The following is a 12,462-nucleotide window of genomic DNA, read 5'->3' as shown; positions in this document are numbered from 1 at the left end:
GCTTACTGGGTTTCCTATTCTGTCCTCCTGAGTGAAGGCAAGACCGTAAGTGCCCTATTGAGTTGTGTGGGCATAAAATATTTATCTAACTGGCTCTAAATCCCCTGGCAGTGGGTACTGCAGAATGGACTTTCATATCCTTGGTTCAATATGGCCAAGGCACTGTGACATAAAAGAATGTCCAGGGAGATGCAGATGAAACTGAAGCCTCAGTGGGGGCCAACTTTCCCAGAGTCTGATGGCAAAAATCTGATATTGTGAGGGGTGCCTGGGTGGCTCAGTCGGTTAAGCGTCTGGCTCCTGATCTCAGCTCAGGTCTTGATCTCAGTGAGTTCAAGCCCTGTGTGGAGCCCACTTAAGAAAAGAAAAAAAAAATTGATATTGTGTGATAGGGGATAAATCTTTCCCTTGTGGGACTAGATAAAAGCTGGAGACAAACTTATGCTGACAGAAACTGCCCACCCCTCCCCTTCCCACTGTCCATGAAATGGAACTGAACAGAAGCACAGCTGCAAGTGGGCTGGCTGGCAAGAATGACACTCTCTTGGGGTAGTTGATGCAGCTAGGTGAAACTAGGCATTGATACCTGGCAGGGGGTGGGAAGGAGATACGAGCTTGACTCCGTGTTTGTGACTGGGGCTGGACTAGACATGAGGGTGGAGCAGTGGGGTTGGCTCTTCTCCATAGATCTAATCAGCATGACATGGCGCCCACAGGCCCCTAGCTGGGGAAGCAGGGGACATAAGTGGGAGAACTACTCTGCACCAGGGCACAGGTCAGAAAGGGCTATGTGGCAACCTGGCACACAAACTGGCTGCACTGGCAATGGCAGCTGCGTGGTGCACATCTGGGGTGGCAGAGGCTTCTGAGTATCACAGTGGGAGCGACCTCGGCTACAACCTGGGGCAGTGTTCCGAGAGTTGTGACAGTGCATACAGATTTAATCCTAAAATGGGGACTGACCTATGTCATCTGCTAACACTCAGTGATAACTAATGGCAATGTAAACTAACTCCCTAAGGGGACGAGTATAGATGGGCTTTTGAAGAAATAACAAAGGATAATGACTATTCTAAAAGTTAAAGCAAAGAGGATATGGAGATGCTTGTTCTTCTGTGAATGATAAATAGAAAAGGGGCATTCTGCTTTGTCATCGCTGCCATTTTCTAAGGCAGTGGTTTCAAAATGTGATATTCATACCAGGAGTATCACCCAGGAGCTTTCTAGAAATGTACATCCTCAGGCGATCCTAGTCCCACTAAATCAGGAAGCTCAGCAATGAGGTGATTCTAATGTACCCTAAAGTCTGAGAGTTATTTTATTTAAGTTAGTAACTCAAGGTCATGGACGTTGGTCTGTGAGCCCACAATGGAAGTGGTTACTAGATCAACCTTCTAGCTCTATTTCCCTGAAAACCTAATAAAGGGGGAATGTTAGCCATTACCAGGCAAGATAGCTTTTAGTAAAAATGACCTCAGTTGGTAAATTGTATGTGGACTAGGAGGACTGGAAATAAACTATAAACACCTCATGGAAAGCCAGTTTGGAGCTTCCGAGTGCCGTGGTTCTTATAAATAGCTATGCCCTTTCCAGGACTCTGTGTTCAAGGGGCTATCACAAAAGATACTGGTTTTCATATGGAATTTGGGACATCTAAGCCAGGATAATTCCCACAATACATCAATTGACTTGTTCCCTTGCATCTGAACTGTCACCTGGCAGAAAAGGGTGGTGGGCAGAGAATGGTCCCTGGCCTAAGGGAGGGCTCACTCTGGAGGTACACGACTAATACTGTTATAGTTTCCTATCAGAAGATACTACTGTTATTATTTTATACAGTCATACCCATTTGTATTTAATATTTACACTTTCTCTTGCTCTTTGTTCTTTCCTGTTTGCATCTGGGATAGTTTTCTTTCTGCCTGAAGAAATTCCTTTAGTGAGATTTAGTGCAAGTCTGTTGGTAACGTACATCTCTCAGTTTCTGGTGGTCTAAAATCTTTATTTAACCTTCATTTTTAAAAATAGATTTTATTTACATAGAGAGAAATGCTCAGATCTTAAGTAAAACGTTCGTTTTTGACTACTAAACACAGAGAAAATTTCCAACACTACAGAAAGTCCTTTCAAGCTGCTTTTCAGTCATTCCCTTCCCCCACAAAGCCACCACTGATCTTATTTTTATCACCATAGGTGAGTTTTGCCTGTTCTAGAATTTCATATAGTTGGGATCATACACTATGCACTTTGTGTCCAATTTCTTTTATTAGCATAAAATGAATTTGAGATTCATCAATATGGATGTTGGATCTTTCTTGATGAATCCATTAGTATAATTAATATCCACTGTGTAAATACACCATTGTTCATCCATTCTATTGGTTGGCACATCATTGTTTTTTGGCTGTTATGAATAAATCTGTGAATATTTTTTAACAAGCATTTTGTGGACATATACATTCGTGTTTCTTTAATAAACATCTAGTGGTAAAGTTCCTGGATCGTATATGCTTAACTTTTTAAAAGACTACCAAATGATCTTGAAAATGACTGTACTATGTTATATTCCAATGAGCAACATAAGAGAGTTCTGGTTGCTCTATACCATCTTCAACATTTGTCATTACTGATCTTTTTCATTTTAGGCCTTTCTTTTCTAAATGTTTATTTACTTTTGAGAGGAGAGAGAAACAGAGTGCAAGTGGCGGAGGGGCAGAGAGAGAAGGAGACACAGAATCCAAAGCAGGCTCCAGGCTGTCAGCACAGAGCCCGATGCAGGGCTCAAACTCACAAACCATGAGATCATGACCTGAGCTGAAGTCAGGTGCCTAACCAACTGAGCCACCCAGGCATCCCTCATTTTAGGCTTTCTAATGCTAGAAGTGCTTCCTGCTTCAAACTTGATTTTTTTCTTTTCATTTAAAACCCCAAAAATTTTTTTTAAAGTTTTAGTTTTTGAGAGAGAGAGAGAGAGAGAGAGAGAGAGAGAGAGAGAGAGAGAGAGAGAGAGAGAGGCAGTGTGCGAGCAGGGCAGGTACAAAGAGAGAGGGAGACACAGAATCCAAAGCTCTAGGCTGTGAGCTGTGAGCACAGAGCCCAATGTGGGGCTCAAACTCACAAATGCAAGATAATGACCTGAGCTGAAGTTGGATGTTCAACCAACTGAGCCGCCAAAGCTCCCCATACTATTTTTTCTGATAAGATGGCAGCTATATCACCTGTCTTTTAGCTTTTTTTTTTGTTTGTTTGCATGGTGTATTATTTTCCATCTTTACACTTCAACACTTTTGTGCCTAATATTTAAAGTGCTTCTCTTATAAGCTGTATATAGCTGGATTAAAAAAAACCATTCCATACTAAATGCTCAAATTATATAATCTTTTTTGCTTAACTACGGATATACTTGGGTCTATACTTACTATTTTACCATTTGTGTCTACTTTTAAGTGCCTCTCCTTTTCTGACTTTCTATAGATTAATCAAATGTTTTCTATTATTCTATTTCCCATCTATTAAATTACATTTCCAAACCACTGTTAGTAGTTAGCCTAGAGCCTAAAACTGCATTCTTACTTATCACAGACCAATGCAAATTATTACTTTTAGTACTTGGCTGATACCAATTAAACCTTAGAACATTTAAACTCCATTTCCATCGCTCCCATAATTTGTTATTGTTACCATGGATTTTAGTTATATAGAAAAGTAAAGCGCCTCAGGGTTTTGGGGTTATTATTTTGTACAGCTACCGGTTATTATTTTGTGCAGCTACCGTCCTGGTGTTCTTCCTTCCTTCTTGCATGTCGATATTTCTAACTGGGATATTTTCCTGAGAACTTTCTTTAATTATTATTTCAGTGCAGGCCCACTGGTGCCAAATTCTCTGAGTTTTTGTCTCTTCCGTTTCTTCCTTAATATTGGAAGGATGTTTTTGCTGGTATAAAATTCAAGGCTTGCAGTTTTTTTCCCTCTAGTTTTAAACATGTTGTTACACTGGCTTCTGGATTCTACCATCCCTGGGGAGATGCTGTCAGTCTCGTTGCTTCTCTGGAGGGACCCATGGTGCTTTAAAGGTAGGCTGTGCGCTCTCTGTCACTGCTAGCAGAGGGAGGACGTTCCCCTGCCTTTGATTTTGAGCAGGCCCTACACCTGCTTGGAAAGAAGTGGTGCCACAGCAGTTCTGTTTCCCTGCACAGGCTCTAAGAGGCCTGTGTGCGTCTGCTCTCAGCCTTGTGGAGTGCTGAGCCCCCTTGCAAAAAGGCCCATCTACCCAGCTGGAGAGACTGTGCCCCAGCTATTCCAACCACTCCAGCTGATGGATCAGACACATGAGTAGAACCTTCTGGTCGCCAGCCCCAGATGAGTCTCCACATGTCTTGCAGTTGCGTGAACGACTCCAAGTGAGACCAGAAGAAATGCCCAGCTGAGTCCAGCTCAGACTACACAATCATGAGCAAATAAGTTTTGTTTAAAGCCAGTAGATTTTGGGGTGGTCTCTGAGGTAGAAATGGGTAACTGAAATAGTGTCTGGTATTCAGAATGGAGTGTTGCCATAATAGAAACTCAGAGCCTATGGCGTTAGCTCTGGGAATGGGTTGAGTACGTCTGCTTAGCGCAGCAGTGAGACTGGACAAGCATGGAGGCCATCGCTGTTGGAGGCTGGAGAAGGGGCAGGCTCATCTACTGGCAAAACAAATGGTGAGCCTGTTTCTTGGAATATAAATAAAATACCTCACAGAGTTGTGGATTTGGCTAGGAAGACTTCCAAGAATAATACTGAAAGGGACAAAGAGTTTTTGAAAAATCCTCTATAGTAAGATATTAAAAGAGAGAACTTAAACAAGAAACAGTACAGTTTTCAAGCAGAATTTAGAAAAAAAATGCTTTCATGCTGGGACTTGCAGGGTTAGAAAATGAAACTTTCTCAATTGCCAGCTTCTCCAATCAGCATGAGGTTTTAAAGAACCTAAAAAAAATAAATAATTAAAAATCCACAATGTTACCAGTGAAACTATGGCCTCAGGGTCAAGCTCAAATCAAAAGCATGGCAGTAGGACCCTTTGTTACTCCTGCCTCAGAAGGATGTTAAGTCTAGATGTAAGCCTCAGAAGACTCTCTCGGACAAAAGGCGTCTAGAAGTCTTAAGAGTATTTATGTCCTGGGCTCATATTCAAGGTAGACAGGAACTTCTTGAAGAGATTTGAAGTGTGGGTTCTGTGTGATGGAGTGACTTACAATGTGAAGGTCTACAAAGTTGTTTTAAAGGCGTTGCGCCAGTCTGGACTCAAAGGGAGAAAGATGGGGGGAAGCAAGCCAACATTGCTCTTCGGCTGCAAACAGAGGCCTTCCTTATGGAAAAGGACACACTGCTCAGAGAGAAGGGTCAAGAGCTGAGAAAGAGATTAGGGAACCAAACCCAGAAAACCAAAATGGGTCATAATCAAGGAATATTCCTTGTAATGCATGTAATCAGGGGAACTGGTGACATATGGCCAGGTGGGTTTCAGAATCGAGAGGGAACAGCGACTGCAATGCCTTTCCCATTTCCTCTCTTTAAAACTGATGCGATTGCCCTATTCCTACCATACTTTAGTGTCATGCTGGAAGCGGGGTTGATTCTCTCAATCACTATACTACCACTTTAACATTATAGGGAGAGACACCTAACCACAAAGTAATTAATTTTAATTAAAAAAAAACTCCTCTTCACATAAATATCACACAGAAACAGATGAATGGTCTTAGAAACTCTGTTATATATTCTGCAGGCTCTACGAAAATGTAGTTTTGCAGATATTTTGTTTCATGATTTCAAGAGAAGAAGATATTTAAAGTTGTGTTTCCCATCCACAATCTGGAATGCCAAATATTCTTCACCACCAGAAGAACACCTGACTTCTATCATCTACCGAGATTCCATGGCTCCCAGTACCACCACCTCTATGTACCCGTGCTGGAGTAAAGGAGACAAAACGGATAAGGTAGGCTTCAGCACAGAAGGTAAGCAAAGCAGCAAAAAAGAGTACCAACCAAGTGATGGAAAAAGTAATGGAAACATTCAGTGTGGGATTATTTCACGTTGTCCCTTTAGCTGGTAAGTGCTGGGTAACTAACAGAAGAGGTTAGAGCCACTTGGTGACAAATAATCTAGGAAAGTTAGAAGGTGAGCAGCAGTTTCCAGCTTCCCTACAGGGTGACTTACCTTTTCCAAAACTTTGGCAATTCGGGTGCCGATTTGTTCAAGTGATTGCTGTGGATATTGGTCTTTGCCAAGATTTTGCAATACCTGGTGTAGGGGAAAATGGCAGGTTACAGCAATGAAAAGGAGCAGGATCTAGGTGATACTGTTGATGCTGAGTTGGGCACTACAGCACGAAACCAAACTGTTGCTCTGGGGTACACGCTGCGGCCCTGCTGGTAAGGCATTTTATGGAAGACATATGTAAACCACTGTACTGTTCCTTATTCCCCTCCCACTTAACAGAAACTACAGACATGTATAGCACATTCATTACAGCAACGCTGGAAAACAGTAAATAAAGAAAAAAACTGTCTATAATTCTGTCACCCAGGGGCAACCACTGTTAGTATCTTTTTTAAAAAATTTTTTAAAAATATTTTTTAAATTTTTGAGACAGTAAGACATAGAGCATGAGCACGGGAGGGGCAGAGAGAGAGGGAGACACAGAATCTAAAGCAGGCTCCAGGCTCGGAGCTGTCAGCACAGAGCCCGACGCGGGGCTTGAACTCACAAGCCGTGAGATCATGACCTGAGCTGAAGTCGGACGCCCAACCGACTGAGCCACCGAGGTGCCCCTTAATATCTTTATATGTATCTTTCAGATATTTTTCTGAAATAACATGTGTATGCACACATTACATCTCTCGCAGAATATAGGGTCATACTGCACATTGCCATCCACATTGTCACATAGTCTGGAGATTCCTTCATGCCAGTAAACGTATTTCTACATTTTTCTTGGCAGCTCCACTGTATACTATCTTATATCTATATAACATTTCTTTAACAAATCCTCTATTCTTGGACATTTGTGCTGCGTTTCTCCAATTTCTCTTCTTGGTGTACTGTTTGCTAGGTATATGATGGCTGTACTCGCCTTCCTTTCCTTCTTGAGAATGCCAGCAGGAGAATAAGCTGACCTTAACATTTCTTACAAAAGCCTCTCTCTGGTGGCAAGCAGAATGTTTCCTGCCTCGAAGAATAAATCAGAATTAACGTCTCCTGGTCATTAAAAAAAAGGTATTAGCTCAATTCCAGGGCCTGAAAGAAATCAGGCGTGGCCTAAAGCCACCCAGATGACAGCCGGCTAAAAAAAGGCAAAAAAATATGGCCTGGCCACTGAGTTTTCTGCTATCATAATTGTGGGGCCCAAAACTACAGATGGGCTGAAGAGAGCTGAGCACTCACCTCTGTTAACTGGCTCTCACCCGTGTAGTGCAGGCTGGCCCGGTTGGAGACCCCCTGCAAGTGGTCCAGGGTGTGCATGCTCGTAGGAAGATTGCCATTGCAAAGAGGCTCCATCGCTGGCTGCTGTATCGGAGTGGCAAAGTCTATGTGTTCTGTGATGCTGAAAAAGGGAGATTACCACATTAGCCAGGGAAAATCTGAGTGGGTGGGGAGCAAGAGTATTAATCAGCTGACTGTAACTTCAATGTGTCACCCGGACTTTCTGGAACCACAGAATCTCAGACTGAAGAGACCTCAGAAGTCTGATCTCTCATTTTACAGGTGCAAGGACTCCAGTGCTCGGCAACAGGAGCAGTGTTGGAATCTGAGTCCTAAACTCCGTTGATTTCCCGATCTACTCAAGCTGTGTCCTTTCTATGGACCATAGCGTCTGGTTTGGTCACCGCCATTGGCCACTTTTTCTCCTGGGGAAGTTTTAAACCAGACAGGTTTTATTCTGGGATTTATTTTTTCAGGATATAGACAGCGCAATTGCCTGCAAGTGGTTCCTTTTATTTTCTCTTTATGCACAGAAGCATATCCCACAGAAAAAGTTACCTAAAGTTCAGATAGTAAATTTTACACAGATACAACTGTTCAATGTATAAATGCACAAGATGTACCTCCCTTTGTAGTCCCAAAGTGGTCATTTTCCTAACAGGCTAAATGTTATACGTTATCATGTATATGCTGATATGGCAAGTTGGCATTCCCAAATTTTATTTCTAGCTATTTAAAAGGTTTAATACATATTAGGCAAACACTCATTCATTATTTATTCAGGGTCTACTACATGTCACACATCAGAGCTATAATAATTGACAAGACATACCCAATCCCTGTTGTTATGGTGTTCATGGTCCCACGAGTGACTGAATTATTACAGATGTTACAGAAGATGGAAACATGGTACAATGTCAGTATGCAACAGGGGGTTATATATTTCTTCTCTGCTGATGGAGGAAGGAGCTGGTTAGTGCAAGATTCCCTGAGGAAGATTTAAGTCAAGACCAGGAGGATGAGTGTGAACGAATCATGCAGGAAGAAGGTGGTGAGAACATCACCACATGCAAAGGGACACCATGTGTGAAGGGCCTGACAAGAGGGAGGGTGGAGTTGAGGATGGAAAGACATGTAGCAGCAGATCACCAAGGGCTTTGCAAAGAATGGTAAAGAGCAATAAGAAGTTACTAGAGCATTTTAAGAATTATTTGACTTGTCTTTGAGGAAGGATTCTGTACAGATTACCATAGAGAGAAGGGGCTGAACAGAGTCAAGAGTGAATAAAGCCCAAAGACCAGCTAGTAGGCTACTGAGTGAATCCAAGTGGAGATGACAGTGATCTCGTTTAAAGGGGCAGCAATGGAGATAGAGAAAAGCTGATGGCTTTGAAAAATACTCAGAAGGTGAAAGTGGTAAGAATGGGTAATAGACTGGATCCGAGGGTGAAGGGAGAGGAATTGTTAAGGATGACTCCCAGGTTTCCGGCTTAAGCACTGCTGGAGCTATTTACTAAGAATAAGAAACAGAAAACACACAGAACAATGGTTTTTTGCAAGGAGAGTGGACAAGAAAATTATGAGTTTGGTTTTCTTAAGCTTGTGGTGTCTCAGAGGTATCTAGGCAGAGGGGACAGGTAGACAACTGGGTAAATTCCTATGGATTGAGGAATGTGAAGAAAAATCAGGTCTGGATATTCCAATTCAAGAGCGGTCAATATATTGGTGGTGACAGAAGTTCTGTGAGTACGTCAGTCTGACCAGGAGAGATTCTAAGAAAACAAGGCTTAGAGGCAAATGTTGGGGAACTCCCAACACTTAAACGGTAGGAAAAGGGCCAGCAAAAGAGAATGAGCATTCCAGGAGGCAAAAGCAGTTATCAGAGAGGCAACCTTGTTCAGCTTGTGTCTTGGTAGGTGTTTGTAAATCTGGATGTGTTCTGGCTCCCTCTTTAAGTGCATCATGTCAGTGAGAGAACACAGGGTTTTCTATAAAGAGGGATCCAGTCTTCAACTCAACCTAAGTAAGTCATAAAAACTTCTGGGGGGCTTACAAAGTACGGATGAAGGCACTAAGAAGAGAGGGCATGTTCACTGTCTCAGCAAAATGGACTGAGTCCATCTGTGGCCTGTGGTCAGCAACAGTGCTCCTCAGAACCACCAACCCTAAAAAGGACTACTCTTCAAATAGTTGCTGACAAAGAAGGGCACCCCTGTAGTCAACGGAGGCTCAGTGGGTTCACTGGTACACAAACGCCTTGAAGGATGAAGCAGTTTAAGATACTCACTCAATGTTTTTTGAAGAAACCGCGAGCCAGGTGCTCACGATGGCAGTCAGCTCTACCCAGCGGAGTTTGAGGCACTCGTCCGGGCTGGGCCATCCCAGACTCTGGTAGTCACGTTTTTTCCCTAGAAGGAAAGCATGGCATCACTTGACACAACTAGAACCAAACAGAACCCACAGTGTCTTCTGCCCGGTGATTACTTCACCCCGGCTGGTGTCATTGGAGGTGCCAGTCATTCTTTTAGAGAATGAAAATCTTGTCACGCACGGCAAAGGGACTATAAAGATCAAGTGAGTTAAGTCTTGTTCTCAAAGACAGGTGACGAAGTAAAAATAAACGAGTCTTTCACTGGATTTAAGACTGATCAACATGAGATAAGAGCTAAGAATACATTTCACCAAATTTCAGTTTTACTCCTCTACATTTTTATTTTATAAAGGCAACTGCAACTTAGGAGAAGTATTTATTGCTAAAGCCGGGTTTCTCGATCTGGCACTACTGACACTGTAGGCTGGACAGAGCTCTGCTGGGGGTGTCCTGTGCACTGGAGGATGTTTAGCACCACCCCTGGCTTCTACTCTATAAAGCCCAGTAGCACCCTCCCCAACATGTGACCATGAAAATGTCTCCGGGGACTGGCAAATGACCCTTGGGAAGACAAAATCACTCTTGGTAGAGAACCACAGTTGTAAAGAACAGCAGCAGATGGAGAATAATGCGATGATGAGAAGTTATCATTTATTTCCAGAGCACTTACCATGTGTTCAGGCCCTGTGCTAAGTGCTCTACATCCACAATCTGCTAAGGCAGGTTTCAGTCCTCATTTCTCAGATGAGAAAATGGAGGCACAGAGAGATCAAGTGACTTGCCCAAGGTGACCAGGCTAGTAGATGGCAGAGCTAGGATCCAGATCCAGGTCTGCTTGAGTCTAACATGTATGCTCCCAATCACCATGCTATTTATTTATTTATTTATTTATTTATTTATTTATATTATTTATTTCTTTATGAAATATAATTTATTGTCAAATTTGTTTCTATACAACACCCAGTGCTCATCCCAACAGGTGCCCTCCTCAATGTCCATTACCCACTTTCCTCTTTCCCCCACCCCCCATCAACCCGCAGTTTGTTCTCAGTATTTAAGAGTCTCTTATGGTTTGCCTCCCTCCCTCTCTATAATTTTTTTTTCTCCTCATGGTCTTCTGTTAACTTTCTCCAGATGTGAGAAAGTGACTTATTTCACTTAGCATAATACCCACCAGTCCCATCCACATTTCTGCAAATGGCATGATTTCACTCTTTCTCACTGCCAAGTAGTATTCCATTGTATACATAAACCACATCTTCTTTATCCATTCATCAAGTGATGGACATTTAGGCTCTTTCCATAATTTGGCTATTGTTGAAAGTGCTCCTATAAACATTGGGGTTCACGTGCCCCTATGCATCAGCACTCCTGTATCCCTTGGGTAAATTCCTAGCAGTGCTATTGCTGGGTCATAGGGTAGTTCTATTTTTAATTTTTTGACGAACCTCCACACTGTTTTCCAGAGCGGCTGCACCAGTTTGCATTTCCACCAACAGTGCAAGAGAGTTCCCGTTTCTCCACATCCTCACCAGCATCTATAGTTTCCTGATTTGTTCGTTTTAGCCACTCTGACCGGTGTGATACTGGCATTCCTCTCAAAGCTAGAACAAACAATCCTAAAATTTGTAGGGAACCAGAAAGACCCTGAATAGCCAAAGTAATATTGAAGAAGAAGACCAAAGCAGGAGGCATCACAATCCCAAACTTTAGCCTCTACTACAAAGCTGTAATCATCAAGACAGTATGGTCTTGGCACAAAAACAGACACATAGACCAATGGAATGGAATAGAGACCCCAGAACTGGAACCACAAATGTATGTGGGTAACTAATCTTTGACAAAGCAGGAAACAGTATCCAATGGAAAAAAGACAGTCTCTTTAACAAATGGTGCTGGGAGAACTGGACAGCAACATGCAGAAGAATGAAACTAGACCACTTTGTTACACCATTCACAAAAATAAACTCAAGATGGATGAAGGGCCTGAATGTGAGACAGGAAACCATCAAAACCCTAGAGGAGAAAGCAGGAAAAAACCTCTCTGACCTCAGCCGCAGCAATTTCTTACTTGACACATCTCTAAAGGCAAGGGAATTAAAAGCAAAATGAACTATTGGGACCTCATCAAGATAAAAACCTTCTGCACTACAAAGGAAACAATCAACAAAACTAAAAGGCAACCAACGGAATGGGAAGAGATATTTGCAAATGACATATCGGACAAAGGGCTAGTATCCAAAATCTACAAAGAACTCACCCAACTCCACATCCAAAAAACAAATAATCCAGTGAAGAAATGTGCAGAAGACATGAATAGACACTTTTCTAAAGAAGACATCCAGATGGCCAACAGACACATGAAAAGATGCTCAACATCACTCCTCATCAGGGAAATACAAATCAAAACCACACTGAGATATCACCATGCCATTTAAAGCTATACTGAGCTTTTAAGATTTTATTTTTGTTTATTTATTTTTGAGAGAGAGAGAAACAGAGACAGGGAGCTTGCGAGCAGGGGAGGAGAGAGGGAGACACAGAATCTGAAGCAGGCTCCAGGCTCTGAGCTGGAGCGCAGAGCCTGATGTGGGGCTTGAACCCACAAACCATGAAATCAAGAC

At 42.5% G+C, this 12,462-nt stretch overlaps 1 protein-coding gene across 4 annotated transcripts in view; it reads right to left on the bottom strand.

The window, feature by feature from the left end:
• Nucleotides 1–12,462, bottom strand: part of TTC17 (tetratricopeptide repeat domain 17) — a 126,968-nt gene that overhangs the window by 23,494 nt on the left and 91,012 nt on the right. For 2 of the 4 annotated variants that reach the window (XM_006937212.5, XM_003993184.6), the window contains 3 exons: nt 9,755–9,875; nt 7,430–7,589; nt 6,203–6,286 (listed from right to left, as the gene is read on the bottom strand). In XM_006937212.5, coding sequence (XP_006937274.1) covers nt 6,203–6,286; nt 7,430–7,589; nt 9,755–9,875 — 365 coding nt within the window. Of the gene's footprint in view, nt 1–3,201; nt 4,967–5,669; nt 5,954–6,202; nt 6,287–7,429; nt 7,590–9,754; nt 9,876–12,462 lie in introns of those variants that run through there. The other 2 variants (XM_045039155.1, XM_045039154.1) reach the window with 2 other exon arrangements.

This window comes from Felis catus, chromosome D1 (assembly GCF_018350175.1).
Source record: "Felis catus isolate Fca126 chromosome D1, F.catus_Fca126_mat1.0, whole genome shotgun sequence".
In the NCBI taxonomy this organism is placed as follows: Eukaryota; Metazoa; Chordata; class Mammalia; order Carnivora; family Felidae; genus Felis; species Felis catus.
The sequence above is the reverse complement of the archived record's forward strand: the minus strand, read 5'-3'. Positions and strand labels throughout refer to the sequence as shown.